The sequence below is a fragment of the Drosophila gunungcola genome, chromosome 3R, assembly GCF_025200985.1.
Source record: "Drosophila gunungcola strain Sukarami chromosome 3R, Dgunungcola_SK_2, whole genome shotgun sequence".
NCBI lineage: Eukaryota > Metazoa > Arthropoda > Insecta > Diptera > Drosophilidae > Drosophila > Drosophila gunungcola.
Genome location: NC_069139.1, coordinates 12,961,353 through 12,977,630, shown reverse-complemented (window position 1 = coordinate 12,977,630; position 16,278 = coordinate 12,961,353). Strand labels below are relative to the sequence as shown.

General features: G+C 43.4%; 2 protein-coding genes across 7 annotated transcripts in view; one reads left to right on the top strand and one right to left on the bottom strand.

The window, feature by feature from the left end:
• Nucleotides 1-16,278, top strand: part of LOC128266582 (heterogeneous nuclear ribonucleoprotein R) — a 55,214-nt gene that overhangs the window by 13,580 nt on the left and 25,356 nt on the right. For 3 of the 5 annotated variants that reach the window (XM_053003185.1, XM_053003199.1, XM_053003196.1), the window contains exon 2: nt 2,976-3,065. In XM_053003185.1, the coding sequence (XP_052859145.1) occupies nt 2,976-3,065 (90 nt within the window). Of the gene's footprint in view, nt 1-2,975; nt 3,066-10,065; nt 11,859-14,061; nt 14,665-16,278 lie in introns of those variants that run through there. The other 2 variants (XM_053003188.1, XM_053003187.1) reach the window with 2 other exon arrangements.
• Nucleotides 948-2,850, bottom strand: LOC128266592 (putative mitogen-activated protein kinase kinase kinase 7-like). 2 transcript variants are annotated; one of them, XM_053003233.1, is made up of 6 exons: nt 2,714-2,850; nt 2,592-2,663; nt 2,349-2,501; nt 2,091-2,267; nt 1,889-2,033; nt 948-1,679 (listed from the first exon to the last, which is right to left on the bottom strand). In XM_053003233.1, the coding sequence occupies exons 1-6, from the start codon at nt 2,753-2,755 to the stop codon at nt 1,135-1,137; spliced, it is 1,134 nt and encodes a 377-aa protein (XP_052859193.1). In that variant the 5' UTR covers nt 2,756-2,850; the 3' UTR covers nt 948-1,134. The 2 variants fall into 2 exon arrangements, with proteins under 2 accessions (XP_052859193.1, XP_052859192.1); XM_053003232.1 differs by having other exon boundaries at nt 950-1,679; nt 2,349-2,663.

Below are 16,278 nucleotides of genomic sequence, written 5' to 3'. Positions count from 1 at the left end.
AATTAATCTGCAGCTCATTCTTATTCCTCCCTTTTTATCGCATCGCATCTCAGCTTACTGCAGTGATGAAGTGCAGTATCTGCAGATTGCAGCTCCGTGCCAAGTGAAGCCCAGTGCAGTTTGTGCAAATATGATCTCCCGATCGAGATTAGTGTCACTTGATTGCATTTTGCATGCTGGTCGTCGGGACCTCTGCAGCCAATCTCTTACTAAATGTTTTAACACCTCGTTGAGCTTACAAAGGTTGGCCCTGGTATCTGCTGCACCTGAAAATCGATATTTGGACAGAAGGTTAAAAAAATAATGCAAAACAAAACAAAACAAAACAAAACGTGGCTGCCAACACCTTGGAGCAGACGGACGACGACGACATTTGTGGACGGGGTATTGAATGTAATTAAAAGGAGTTGGATTACACGTGTTGGTGGTGACGGAGGTGGCTTTCTTAGGGGGCGGGGCAAGGGGCTGTGGGGCTGAGGGTCTGAAGGACCGCTCACAAAAGGAGCTCTGTGCTTCTACAGCTTGCATGCAAAAACAACAGCGAGGCCAGGAAAAAATGGGGAATGTGAAGGGGAGAATTCTTCTTTTCACTTAGCTCGCTCCGTTTCTCTTCTGACTGAGCGACTCTCCAAAATGCACTTTAAATGGCAGTTTCCGGTCACACATACACACACACACACACACACACAGAACCAGGGGCATATGATGTGTGGCATGTGTGGTATAACATATATGGGAAGAGAAAAACAATGCAAAGAACGCCAAGGAGTCGCGCTGTGCCAGGAGCAGCAATGCACCGCTTGGTACATACTGTACTCCACCTCCACCCCTCGGAGTCGCTGTCATCGCCATCGTCCTTATGGCCCGTCATCCTGGCTGTTGTTCACATCACATCACATCACATCCTTCACATCCCTACCTTTCCGTGTTCCTTATCCTTCGTGCTTAATGCAGTCTAAGCTTTTCATAGGCCTACCCCTTGCAGTTTGCATTTGCATTTGCATTTGCATCGGCATCGGCATCGGCCGTTGTGAAGGGGTTGCTGTGGAAGGACTCTCTGCATGCAGTCGGCTTTATTAATCATTCCCCGCACATTAGCATAACGAATTAATAATCATATTTCATGTACGGCGCTTAGAAGCGCAGCTTCTTCTTCAGTTTGTTGAACGCCCGTCCAGTTTCGCGACCCACATCCTGGGCCGCCCGGCGCGTCTCCCGCTCGCCATCGTGGGCCGCCCTCGAGACCTCCCGCTCGGTGTCCCTCTCCGCCCGGCGCGTCTCCCGCTCGCCATCGTGGGCCGCCCTGGCCGTCTCCGTGGCCACATCCCCGGCCGCTCTCACCGTTTCGCGAGCGATGACCTTTCCCAATCGCTCCGCTTCCCGCTGCACAATCGGAAAGGTCATGCGGACCGTGCGCCAATGCCGGCGCAATAGATCGACGCGCATTATCCTGCGATTGCCGGACGCATCCTTGTGGAAGGTCACCACGGCCACGGAGTCATCGTCCAGGATGTGGACGAAGTCCTCGTATTGCCCGCCGACGCACACATCGCCCAGGTACTCCTCAATCCGCTGCATGGAGGGGCGGCGATCGGGATCTGGATCCACACAACATTCTATCAAATGCTTGATGCCATTCCAGCAATCGGATCTCACTGCATCCATTTTTGGGCGTTCGCCTTAAAAACGATGTATATAAAATATTATATTTTTTCGGGAAAAAACCCAATTCTTAGTTCATACTCGTAATATAAAGCTTTAAATTGTTAAATATAAATGCAGTAACATAATTTAAAGACTTTTGATAATCTTGAAATAGCTTGTAACTGATTACAAATCGGATTAAAATGTCTTTTTTCTTGTTAAAGAATAGGACTCTATTACATACCCATTTCAACAGCACTCAAAATGGCGAATTCATTTTCCGGATTCTCCAAGTGAAAATAGGGCCGTTTTCGCGACATTATCTCCCAGATCACTATTCCCAAGCTATACACATCGCACTTATCCGTGTACTTTTTATCCTTAAACACCTGTAGTTAGAAGGTGCTAGTTAATGATATGTTGGCAAACCTATTCGGTCTACGCACCTCTGGGGCCATATATCTTGGGGTACCTCGCATATCCGACTTGTTATTGGACATATCCGTTGCCAAACCAAAGTCACAAATTTTCAGGTTCTCAAACTGATTAGTCAGTAGCAAATTCTGCGGCTTTATATCCCGATGGAACACCGGTCGCTCCATCGAATGCAAGTGGGCCAGACCCTGCAAATCGGGTGACATAAGTTATGTGAAAACGTACTACACCGCAGTTATAGGTGGGGTAAAGGCGACCCTATTCCCTACCTTGGCGCATTGGAATGCCCAGCGCACGGCCTGCTCCACAGTATACTCCCTCTGATTATCGGCGTAGAGAAAATCGTGTAGAGACCCTTCCTCCAAATACTCCATCAGCAAGTAGTTGGTGTTGGTGTCGTCATCGCTGGCCGTGCCGAACACCTTGATAACGTTTTCATGGTTTATTTTCGACAAATGTGTGATTTCCCTTTCTGCGTTTTTCTTAAGCGAGTTAGTCAGAAATTCGCACACCTTCACCGCGATTTCCTGGTCCTTCCATTTGGCCATCCGAACCTCACCACCGGCTCCGGCTCCAAGTCTCTTCTGAAAATCGGCAACGATTAATCCCGAACCAAATTTCATGTATTACTCACCCTGCTCAGCTCCAAATCTGCGAAATCCACCTTTTCAGCCATCTTCAGCAATCAGTTGGTTCGAGTTGAAATGATTTTTAAGTACTGAATGGCAGCCGCTATTGTGTTTATGCTTAACTGTTGGCTAAGTGCGATAAAGACCTCTTATCTACGATACGACCCAAATTTATATTTCGCTGAATCGTCCCTTATCAATCTCTGTTTTCTAAGTGACGTTAAATGCTAAAAAAAATTTAATTGTTTTGATTTCTTTTTCTTGCAGTTTCCCACAACTTTGGCCGAGATTCGTATCGGAATTTCAGCCCGGAATTGTACTCCTCATTAGCCAGCCCACCGGGACAGCTTGAAAGGGGTAAGTGCTATAGTTTAACATACATAAAATAGATCCAGATTTAAATTAAAACCTTTGGGGGGAAAGGTAAAGTTAAAAAAAAATATATATCAAATTTTTCATGGGATTTTAAGCACATTATCATAATACAAAGGTTTAATTAAATATATTTTTATATATTTTATGTACATTTTACTGTTGTGTAAGTAGATTGTTTCGCCTGGCAAAAGCTGGCTAGCATCCTGATGGCCACTTCAAGGCCCTTCTGCTGGCTGAGCTTATAGCTGTTCCATGCTATTTATGTTGGCAGACCTGCCCATCTGGATCTCGCATTACACGCTGATGCCGTGGCCTGCTTGAATTACACCAATGTCTACGGTTACATAAAGCGCCTGATAGCAGTTGCTCTCCATTAGTTTGCGCCGCCGGCCCAAAGTTCCTTGCACTCCTTTCGTTTTCAGCCAGCCTTTGCTCACACTTTTGTTGGTGTAGGTCCAGTCCCTGCCTCGATATAAGCCCGGGTCTCAGGCCCAGTCCCAGTCCCAGTCCCAGACTTATGTAAACCACATGCCCACTTCACTTGGCAGGCTGCCTGGCTCACTGGTAAGTTGGTGCACATAAAAAAAAATATATCAAATTCATATTAATGGCCACTGTCGATATTTAAATATATAACATATTTAAGCTTAGTTTTTTTGTCATCATTTTTGTTTCAGACTTGCCAAAAGGGGAAATTGCTTAAAATAGTATATATTATACTACATTGTATTATATATGTTATTCTTTCTGTGTAACAAGTTTGGCTGGATGGTAGAATGGCCTGGGCCCCAGTGCGTTTACATAATGCAAATGCAAGTACATGACACTTGAGCATGCTCTTCGCGCCACGTTTCGCATATTTGCCGGCTGCCTGTGTTCTGGCGTTCTGGCGTTCTGGTATCCTGGCCTGGGCCTCCTGGTTGTGCCACCGTTTCTGGTTAGCCCTTTGCCATGTCAGCACCTCGCCGCGTCATTTTTTCGACTGCGGAATTAATGGGTTAAGTAAATAGCCATGTAATATTTTGCAATGCCGAGCGGTTATGTGAGCAAGCAAAAGAGGGGTTTTGGTTATGGGAAAAAGGACTCAAATTGCAGCGCTCGGATGTCCATGCTGATATCCTTCGGTCAGCAGTTTTCTCCTCATTCAGAGGTTTTCTTTTCTCTGACGATAATGACTCTTAAGCCTTAAGGTGGGTTTAAAAGTAAATCTTTAAATTACTTCGTTTTTGCAAATGGAAAAAACTTGAATTTGTACATATTTATACAATTTGCAGTACAGAAAGTCAAAGGCTTTGAAAAACGCATTTTATTTCTGCACAAAGTTCAGTGAAGCCTGCCAAGCTATTATACCAACAACTAAAATATGTAAGCGAAACTGTCTAAAAGCAAATGCACACCATCTGAAACCTGATTCATGAAGGTAGTGGGACCTTAGCTGGGAAATGTAGGTGAGAAATTTCGTATTCATTTGGCGGCGACAAAAAACGCGTTCTTGCACTTTAACCACGTTCAAAATATCCGTAAATATAGTACAAGCGGACGAACTAAAAGCGCTGTTGTCGTCGCCATGTGTGCGCAGATTGCATTTCAATGGGCCGGGTCCGTCCTCGTTGTCCCTCCTCCTCCGCCGCCGAAGAGGTCTCCCTCCGAATCCTTGTCTGCATCTTCCCGGTTTCCCAGGCTGTGCCATGTGCAAGCTGCACGGCTGTTGTGATGTTGTGATGTTGCTTCTGCTGCTATGTTGCTGCTGTGCTGCAATGCATTGCTCGTTGCAAGGGTCGGCAGTTCTGCCTTTTGTTTTAGAAAAAAAAAAAAAAACGCGATGAGAAGAACTCGCCCCATGCAACGGCGAAAGGCAAAAGTAGGCCAAGTTAAAATTGATTTAATGCGTTGATTGCGTGAACGTCGAGAATCGTTGCAGTTGCAGTTGCAGTTGATGTTGCTGTTGCAGCTGCGATTGAGATTGCAGTTGCCCAGATTTATGCCGCGTCAGCTGGCTCTTGTTTTACTTTCGATGGATCTTAATCTTGCCTGCGATCCGGTGGCCTGGGATTGTACTGACCCAGAAATTTCTAAAGGGTAGACGACGGGGCGTATGCGCGATGTGCGATGGCGATGGCAATGGCGATGGCGATGGCGAACATTGACCCAGGACCCCTTGCCACCCACTTGGCGCGTTCGTTAAAAATAATTGCCAAGCCTTCTGCAGGTTGCGTGTCACAACATTCAGCAAATCCTTCAGCAATTTTCCGCAGTTTGTTGATTTTCCCGCCGGCAACATCAAGTGGCCGCCGCCGACGCTTTCCTTTTGACAGCTAATTGGGAAAATGTTTTGGAAATTCTCCTTCTGTTTATTCTGTCACATCAAAGCGTTGCCTCGGCAATCGCCTTGAATGGAATCGAAGGGTCCTTGGCAGGATGCGGAACAAGGGAGCATTATATTTTAACACCTTCATCCAATTGCCAGCTTTTTGTTCTACTTCCTCGCATCGATCCCGTCCGCTGTCAGATGCGTTGCCCTTCTGTCCCTGCCTCGGGCTTAATTTATGGGCTTTGGCCATCCGCTGGCGCATCATTCCGCCGTTCTTCTATTTTTTTTTTTGCTTTCGCCGCTATAGCTGCTTCATTCCAAAAGTGACGACAAAACATTCCACAATATGACAAAAAAACGAAAGAAAGAGAAATCCTTTTTGCAAAAGAATCAAATGCAAAAAAAAAAGAACGCCATCGACAATTTAGATAAATTTTCCCACCAGCCATGGCCATAAAAACAAAGACCGCGACCCGAGAAGATCATCGAGGGGTGCTCCTCGAGCTCTCTCTCTCTCTCTCTCTGCAGGATTTCAGGGTGTCCAGGCCACGGGTGCGGTCATCATACTCATCCGCATCCGCATGGGCATCCGCATCCCCTTTCATCCACAATATAATCACGCTGTGCTCGATATCGAATGATAAACTCCGAGCCACAGTCGCATAAAGATGATAGTGTGCCAGTGAGATGGTGGTGGTGCAGCCTGCTCGCCTCCAGTTTGTGTGTGCTCAACGGCTCAGCGCATATCCTTCAGGTACAACTTACTCATATATCACAAAAGGATACTGCGCTCCTCCCGTTGTGTGCTTTTCTGCTTAGCTTTTTGTCTTGTCTGCGTGGTCAGCGCTCTGGCTATTGCCCCTTCCCACTTTTTAACCCCTCGATCCCCTCGATCCCCTTGATCCCCTTGATCCTGCTCGTCCTGCTGGCCGCTCGAAGGTGACACCGTGGCACAGACAATGGCCAAAGGAGGAGACACGATGGTCAAGCGACCGCCTCTCGCAGCGCTAAGAAACGAAAACGAAAAAAAAAGGAAGCAGCGAGCGAAAAAAATTAGAACCAGTCGCTGGCCAAATGCAAAAAATATATAAAAAGATGTACGCAAATCAAAATCAACTCATAAAAAACGTAGTTTTATATGTGGGTCTGCATTAAAAATGCAAATGTCGCATTGAATTTCCTTCCTTCATGGCTCGTTTTTTTCTTGTTCGCTGATGTCCTCGCTGCGGCTGGTCATCCACTTCCTGTCCCTGTTTCTGGGCTGGCATTTATGATTTTGGGTAAACAGCGTTTCGCAACTGTGACTAGAATATAAAAAACGCTATTTGACCTTTAATGTGTCTAAATCGTTCACTAGAATAATGATAGTTTAATACTACAAGCTTAGACGTTGCCCTTTAATTAGAAGTGTGTTTTGTTCTTTTTTATTTTCATAGTTGTTATTAAATGTTATTTAAAAATAACTTTACATCTATATGAAAGTATTACTTTTATTTATGTCAGCTTCTTTACTAAGGTTTAATAAGTTTTACATTCTGAATTTAAAGGTTTCGGATACAAAATATATTTTTATATATTTCTAAAAAAACATACGATTAAGTAATTATATTTTTTTATTTCTTTCATTATGTGCTATTTGAAGTAATGCTTTTGGTTTTTGCTGTACTTTTTTACAAAACTGCATTATTTTCAATATTTCAAAGCCTTATCGTTTGGAAGCACTACTAATTAATGATTAAAAATATTTATAACAAAGCATACATCAAAAATGAATAATAATAACCCCGGCACCCACGTAATTTGGCTTTAAGCTTAACTCCTCAGACTTTCTATAGGTTTCAAAATTGATGCTTTATTGCCTCTCGAGTGATGCTCGCTGATTTCGAGGGTACAGCAGCAAAAACATGAGCAACCACCGGCGATAAAAAGCCGAGCCAGGGGAAGGGCGAAGCAAAAAACGAAGGCGAAACTGAAATATCAGCGTGGCTCAATAAGTTTCGGGCCCTGGACAATGTCCATCCTTTGGCGAGTGAGGAGGTTCAGGTACATTCGAGGACGCTTCTAGGGACGGGTGTGAGTGTGAGTGTGAGTGTGAGTGTGAGTACTACCTACATCCATTTGAATGCAGACAAGTCCTTGCGTCGTGATCTTCCTTTGTGCGGCGGCCAAGTGCGCTGCTGTCTGCCGCCCCCCCTTCCCCCCTTTGACCGCTCGACCCTCAGCAACCCCGGCATCTCGAAGGAAATGAAATGAAAAGCATGCAGAAAAAGTTTTATTATGCGCGAGAGGGAAAAAATGCGATTTTTTATATGAAAAATATTTGGAACGGACTGTGTGGCTGGCAGGCACTGGGGGTTGCTAGGGGAACAGGGCAGGGACAGGGTAAAGGGCACATATGGGCATTGGGTACGGGGGTAGGGTCTCGAGCTTTGTGCCCGTGTGTGTTTGTGCCGCTCGGATCGCAAGAAGTGTTGGATGTCATCTTATTATTTCGAGACCATCGCAGCGACGCCGGCAGCGAGATCCTAACCGATCCGATCCGATCCGATCGCCTTGATGATGACCATGCGCCCGTGATTCTGAGTCTGATTCTGATTCCCCTACATGGCCAAAGCTACAGCCACCGCCACTACGGGGCCACTGCGTCCACCGTCAGATGTAAGCCTCGCAAAACTGTGGGAATAAAAACAGGATCGGAACGGAAAACTGCGTTATCGCCGCAGAAACGGACATTGCTTGATTTTGTTATTGCTGCTACCGACGCGCTTGATGATGCCTCCGATTTTTGATGATGCTCTGCCCCTCTTCTGCCGCTGCTGAAAGTGATGGTGATGGCGATGGCGATGGTGATGGTGATGGTCATCGTGATCAATGTGAGGCAGCAGCGTTGTCCTTTCAGGCTCAGCCTCGTTGCCTACATTCGCTCCGTTTCACTTTCGTTTGCTGCCCTGGTTTCGAGAAAAGATTCTTTTCCCTACAGTCTTACTTCTATAACATTAACCGTTCTCCGATAATAACATTGCTTAGCTTAAGCTAAATGAAAATTATAATCTTGACCTTATACATGAAGCCATCTGATTTGAGTGCAATAAGACTAGACATTTTAGAACTTGGAATTGGGAGGTTTTTGTTAGGCAGGGTCCACTTTTAGTTCGGTTATTGTTTTCTTGTTTTACTGAAAACACTATTGTTTGTCATTTTAAGAAAAGTATAAAATTTTAAAAAAGTTAAATATTATTTCTTAAAATCAGGGAAAAAAAGTCTTACCAAAAAAATTGTTATAGGCCTTGGTACTTAACCAAGCTGTTAATTGCAAGACAATAATTTATTTAAATGTATTTAATAATTTTATTTATTTATTTCAAATACTGCCGTAAATTGCAAGAAAAGTATAAAATTTTAAAAAAGTTAAATATTATTTCTTAAAATCAGGGAAAAAAAGTCTTACCAAAAAAATTGTTATAGGCCTTGGTACTTAACCAAGCTGTTAATTGCAAGACAATAATTTATTTAAATGTATTTAATAATTTTATTTATTTATTTCAAATACTGCCGTAAATTGCAACAGTACTGCCCATATTTATGAGAATTTTGGAAGTCCTTGTTAACTTAACAAAATAAACCCAGAAAAAAAGATTTGATTTTCTTAAACACATAAAAATCAGAAAGTGGAACATTGAAGTCATAGTCCTCCAATTCCAGCTTATCCGTTGAGAGTTCGTAATTTCGCTTTTCCCATTCAGCTTTGCGTACCCCTGCGCGGTCATCGCACCTGTTTTGCTGGCAAATTGAGTTAGCGAGTGGTGAAAATCCGAATCAAAATCGGAATCCGAAAGAGATGGGCACATAGAACCATGACAGATCTTATCGGGGGCATCTAGATACGCTTTACTTGTCGCTCGGCCATTGTCCGTGACTTCGAGTTAATTAAACTTGGACGGGCGGCGGTCAGCGGGCAGCGGGCAGCGAGGCGAGTGGATGGATCATAAAAACGGATTGCCCGCCGGGAAGCGATGGGAGCAGAAGAATTGCAGTTAATTGAAATGTTCCTCAAACATATAGAGAGAGTGGGAGCGAGAGGCTATGCTGACGGAGATACCGTGGCAGAGAGAGAAAGAGTGAGAGAGAGAGAGAGAGAGGGAGATAAGATACAAGAGCCCCTGGCGACAAAACGCATCGCGACTTTGTTGGCATCTTTGGGCATCGGAATCTGAATCTGAATCTGAATCAGAATCTCTGAGGGGTCAATTCGAAGTGGTAAAAAATCCGCAAAAAAGCATAGAGCGAGGAGTAGCACTCTCTGGGCGACAAAAGGTTTGACTACAAGCCGGCAAAGCTGGGTGGTTTTCGCTAGCTGCTGGGTTGAAGAACTACAAGAAGCAGGCTACGTATACGTATGTGTGTGAGTTGCCGAGAGAGAGAGATTGCAATACCAATGCATGCGACTATGCGACTGCCGCTGCGAATGCCAAAAACAAAACAAAAAGGAATCGTTTTGCCGGCTGTGCCACTCTGTGCCACTCGCTCTCTCTCTCTATCGCTCTCTTAGTTGCTTGGGTGTATTGGTATTGGTGCATTGGTGTATCTGTGTGCGAGTGCGACTGCAAGCTTTTTTGTCGCCGACGGAGACTCTGAAAATCGGGCCTCTGAGACGGACTGACTACCCAGCCAGCCGGGTATCTGTATCTGTATCGCATCGCCACTCCACTCGCAAGTATCGCGGACGCGCAAACGACCATGCGAAAATATTGCAACCACAAATCTGGAACTTTTTACACAAACGGTTAACTCTGGCCAGAAAACACACATCTTTCGGAAATAACACAAAGCCCAAATAAACCACAGCCAACGTTGGAAATCATTTTAGTCAAAATTGTATTCAGGATCGGAGTCCGCGCATACGACGTCTTCAAAACACTTTGGATTTTATCAACCGCAATAGATACCAGCCACCAAAAACATCAGCCATCATCGGAAAATCTAACAATAGAATCGAATCACACAGTTATCATCCAGTAAAACTTGTTAGTGCTTAAAACGTTTAAGCAAAACATTGCCAGTTTTTGTTTAAGTTTTTCTTTATTTGCTACATTTAATAACAACGGTAAATCTTTGATAATATTCTCTACTATGGTTAAGTGTACAAGCCAATTACGCTTTTAGTTAAAAAACCTAATATAACGTCGATAAAAACGCAGTCATAAAACGGAACAAAACTTATAATAAAACGGGGAGGACAGTTTCTATGGCCACGCGTTGCAAACTTTAAAAGCATACGCAAAATGCAGCGACATGTCTGGAAATGCATTAAAATCAAATACAAAATCTATAAATTTCTAACAAGTGAAGCAAACACAACCTAAAACAAAGAAACAAATACAAGTAACCAAAAACAAATGGTATAGAATGCAAAACAACTTAAGTGCATATTTCGTGTTTAGTGACAAATTATGATCATCAAGTGAGGCGAACTTAAAACAATTGAAATTATATAATTAACCAGTTAGAGCAATCAACTTTTGCCACCAGAGACTGCGTTTGCACACATTTGCAATTTAACTTTCAGTCAGCTTTGGATTGTACCAGATTGGATCGCCCAAACACCACGAAACGCAGTCGGTCAAAACTTTCGAAACTATATCTAACCGAAATTCAAAATAGCTAAAGGAATTCGAATCAAAATTAGCGGAGATACCTGCCTGCCAGCTTTACGTAACCCGCAGAGCCAGGGAAAGTGCATCCAAAGCTTTTGAAGCGGCTCTGGAACCATATACACACGATCGCCGATCGAGGGTTTCAAAGCTCCACGCGGGGTATACGCCCCATCTAAAATAACAAAAAAAACAAAAAACAAAAAAAAAAAACCAAAAAAAGAGAACCGAGAGTGCAACTGCATCGGCCGATCAACGATCGGGAAAGCCGAGCGCTCGTAACTTGTTCTCCGAGGCTTCGTGCACTTCCTGTGCAGCGCTGCTCCGATCGACGATCCGCAGCTACAGCCCCCCAGCAACAGGCGATCAGTTCGCTGGCGAATGCACCGCTGATTGCAATTACTGCAGAGCTGCATTCCTGGTCAGAAAAGAAAAGCTGAAGAGAGGCGATCGGTGTGATCTACTGTACTCTCCGCCGAGCATCGCATCTCTATCTCAACGCAACGTGTCGGAAAAGCGCGAAAGTGGCAAATATTTTGCAACAAACACCCATTGTAGTCGACAAGAGTGCGGTCAAGTGAATCTCTCCAGTGAAGTTGTTGAATAGTGAAAAACGTAACAAACTCAGAAACACACAAACGCATTAATTCGCATAAATATAGCTTAGCACATTTTCGGATTAAATATCTACAGCACCCATTGGATACATCATCATCATCATCATCATCAGCAGCAGCAGCAGCACCCCACACACTTGGATACACAGCGCCTGAGATACTCTCTACTCGGAAGTTGCAGCAACAATTCGCTTGAGTAAGTCGCCAATTCTGATTTATAATCGTTAGTACTGCGGCTGGGGACACACCTTTTCAATGCTAAATAGAACCGATATGTATCTCGGATTTTTTAATGGGGCGATTCTAAAAGGAATTTCATTAGCCGTCGTAAAGATATCAGGTTTAGATGGTAACTCAAGGAAGCAGGCTAAGATTTTTGTGTTCAGGCTTATCGAGTGCTCAGCGCTTTTTTCGCTCTTTTAAAATATTTGCAGATTTTTAACTAATCGTTCTATTTTATATTTAAAATATATACTTTTGAAAGGTAACTTATAATTTATTTGATTTTGTTCCCAACTAAGTCATGTTTCTTCCTATCCCTTTGTAATTTGTTTTATATTTTCAAATATTTTTAATACCTTTTCTCTTTATTTATGCAGAAGATTTAATTATTTTTGGTCATTTCTTGTAATGTAACGCAAAGCTTGATTTCGTTAAAAGTCTTTTTTGTTTAAAAATTTAAAAATTAGATTCGACTATTAAAAAAGCAATCCCACGAATTTGCATGGTTCTATTTTTATTACCCACTTTATCATATTTCGGGGGGCGTGATTATTGGCCGCAAACATTCTCAGGCTTTCTCGGAATTTGTCCACACACCCGAATTCTTTTACCAGCTTCTAGGGTTACTCAGCTGTTTTACTGTTAGTCAGCGGCACCCACTTGTGTTTTATTATCCATCTTCCCAGGGTCTCCATTTTCATCTCGAAGTTCCAAACTTTGGGTAATTTGAGAGACCCTCTAAGTTTTACCGCAAAGTAAATAATTTCAGCATATTTCGATTTAGAGACGAGTGCTGAGTAGAGCGAAAGAATTCCTCATACTTTTGTTTATTTTTACAGCGCTAGAGAGAGTCGTATGGTATTGAATGGTGATGTTCACGTGCTGACGAGCCACTTACCTTGGTGCAGGGGGGTGGGGTCGGAAAGTGGGTGGTGCAGTGGTTGTTGGGGACCGGCAGACGAACGAAACCCACAAGTTCATGACCAAAGCGCCGGAAAGCCGGTGTGGGCGTTCAATTCCACCTAACCGACCTCCAGGAAAACCCTTACCCAAACCAAAAACCCACTGTCCAGTCATCTCTCTGCTGCAACTGTGTGGGAGTATCTGTATCTGTATCTGCATTCGTAACTGTGCGTGTGCATCGGCATCTATGTGGAAGAGTATCTGTGTGTTTGCGAAGGCCTAATGCAGCTGTATGCGTTTATTTTAGTTAACGATTCGACTGATGATTTGCCCTCATGCCAAAGTAAAATATAAATTTACAGACAGCATCTACGTTTTTTACACTCAGCCCTTGGGCATTCGTTCTTTTTGTTGTTTTCGCTCATTTAACCCCTTTGAAGGAATGTTCAGCAGAGTTCTTTTTTTTTTTTTTTGCATAGAAGCTTCTCAGGCTCGTTTGTACGTGTGTTTGTGTGTATGGAACGTATTGTGGAACGTCGACAGTGTATGTGAAAGATACGTTACACAGAACAAAAAAGTAGTACGATATTTATAATTATATTTTTGTCTGTTTTTGTCCAATTATGAATTTTTATAATTGGCTATATATTATTTAGCCTTATAAATTTTGTTTTGGAATTTATTAAATTGTTTTTTTATCAAATTGTTTTATACAATATAGACATAAACATTTTTTTCTGTGCAGGGGATACTTTTGTAGAACTCTTTTAGCCTATTCATTTTCTTTCTATGTGGGGGACCTTGCCTAAATTCTTTAAGCCTATTTATGCGGCATTTTCACTTTTGTTTATCTGGTTTTATTTGGGTTTAGTACTTTTAGTTCCTAGAGTTTAAATACAAAAACTTGGCTTCCACAGTCGACAAGACTCTCGTGTTTTATTCGCGATCTTCCACAGCCAAAGAAAGAGAAAGAGAGCAATTTGTTTGTGTGTGCTACGGAGAGCATGTTTTTTCGCCATTCGCTTTGTTGTGCAAATTCTGCTGCCACTCGCGCTGCTTATCGCTCTCTTTGCGCTCTCTTTCTCTCGCTCGCCTGTTTTCTTTTTTTTGCGAAACTTTTTGCCTGCCCGAGATACAAGCGTATCTGTGTGAGAGTGACGCTCCGTGGGCTCTCGATTCGCCAATGTGTGCGTGCACTTTTGTCGCTGCAGCTTTTTCGTGGCTGCGACTGCGACTGCGACTCCCCGAGTTGTAGTTGTTTGATTTGGTTTGTGGCTTTTGTTGTGCGACGCAAGTGACGACGTGAAGACCAGAATTGCGAGCGGAGCGGTATATTTGCTTTTACTGCTGCCTCGATACCGCTGCTGATTTCCGATTCTCAGACGTTGGCGAACCGAGAACCGGTGACGTAGACGACGTTGCCGTCCGCCATTATTACAACGCGGCTGCCACACGCAAAACAATATTGGACATACCCTAAAAATAACTTTCGCCAACTGCAGTTCGGAAAAGTGTGCTTGCTTGCCAAAAAGAAATTAGAAAAACGAAAATAACGTACAAGACCATTCATTTCCCATAGTTATATTTTAAAATATGTTGGCAGTGAGCGCGCGCGGCATGCAAAACGAAACGAAAACGTAACGACGGAACGGCGGGCGGCCAATTGTGATCTCATATACGATACGATCTTAACTCAAATACAAATATTCTATGTAGAAAAATGCCAGGAATCTAGCAACAAATTGTGCAACGCCGAGAATAACAACTACTAAATACATACATACATAAATATCAATATCAATAGTTCAAATTGAACGCAACGAAGTAATATTGTGAATTTCTTAGTGCAAGCCAAATACAACAAAAAATGGAAAAAGGTAATTTCAGTATCTTGGCGATACTTTTGCCAACTGCAATTTGCAATTAGTGGCTATGCACTCATACACTGACATTAAAGCTATATGTATTAAAATATAAAAAGTGAGCGAGAGCAGACAACAATATTATCGTATCAAGTGCCTGTGTGTGAGAGTTCTTAAGTGAGTGTGCGTGCGTGAGTACGTTCCGATGTAGGAACAAAAAGCGACGGCATTTTATTTTATATTTTTCGCCTTCGTCTTGCTTCTCCTCTCTCTTTTTTCTTAAACTGCAGCCCCAACAAATACATGTATGCACTGTCTGTGCTTAGTGTTTGCAATAATGTGCAAAAATTAGAAACGTCTATATGTATGCCTTGCGTATGGGGTATAAAATTAAATCGCCAAACAGCTGACGCATGGCGTAAAGTGAAATGAAATTAATCGAAATGAATTCAAATAAAAATGAATGTGCGTTCAGGTGTTTTTGCCTTAAATTTAATAAAATACGGACAACGACAACAACAACGCCCACGGCTTTTGGCGTTGTTCAACACTGCAGCTCACTCATACACGCATACACAGAGGCCCCACAATGGAAGCGCCCCCCACACAGACACACTCTCAGCAAAGAGAGGCATGCAACGATTTTTTTTTATATTTTTTGCGACGCTTGCCTTTGGGAGTGTGTGTGTGTGTGAGTGCGGCAATGCATTTAACATCGTCACAATCGCATTAAAACGCCGTCGTCTACCTCTTTGGTATCCCCACTCCCTTGTAAAGCCCCAATTCTTCTTGGGCCACCATTTTGATTTTTGCCTTTTGCATCGTTCGCTGCCTCCCTTCTTCTTCTTCTTCTTGTTCTTCCCTTTTCCTTTTCTTTTCTTCCCTTCCTTCGGCTCCAATATCGCCGCCGCCGACGCCGCTTAAATCATTAAAAAGTGAACTTAAAATAAAGAAAAGTCCAGACAAAGTTGAACCGCCTGTATGTTTTTGTGTGTGTTGTGCAAAAAAAACCGGTTTGTTCTGCCGAAACTGAGATTTTGTGCGGTTGTTTTTTAATGGTACATTTTATGTTTGTTGCCTTGCTTTTAGTCAACACTGCAGCCTGATTTGGCGCAGCCTGCTTTTGCTCCTGGGCTCCAAAGTTTGGCCACGTGTCAACCCAATGGCGTCCACTAAACCCACACACTTGCAGTTTTGAAAACCGGCCGGCGTGCATAAAAGGGGGGCATAGTGGGGTGGCGAGGGGGGCTTTCTAGGCGGTTGGGAGAGACCAAAAGCTTGCCTGCAGTGGCCAAAAAGCTTTCGAGTGCAATGCGCTCTCTCCAAAGAGAGGAAGAAAGTAGCGAAGTAGAGAGAACCTGAAGAAGAGAGCATTCATTTGCAGTTTCTTCTTCTGTTGTCTGTCGCGTCCTCAACAAACCCCCTTTTTGAAAGCCTCGTTGCATTCAACGCCCTCCCCTCATGCAACACCCTTTCCGGAACCCCCCTTATACCCCACCCATGCGCGCATAATTTGGCGCTTCGCCATGTTTTCTCCTCGCTTGCCTTTGTACTTTCATGCTGCCCCCAAAAAGCGGCTCTCTTTTAGTTTGGGTGTTGCATGATGCATGACTCTTGGCTCTCGGCAAG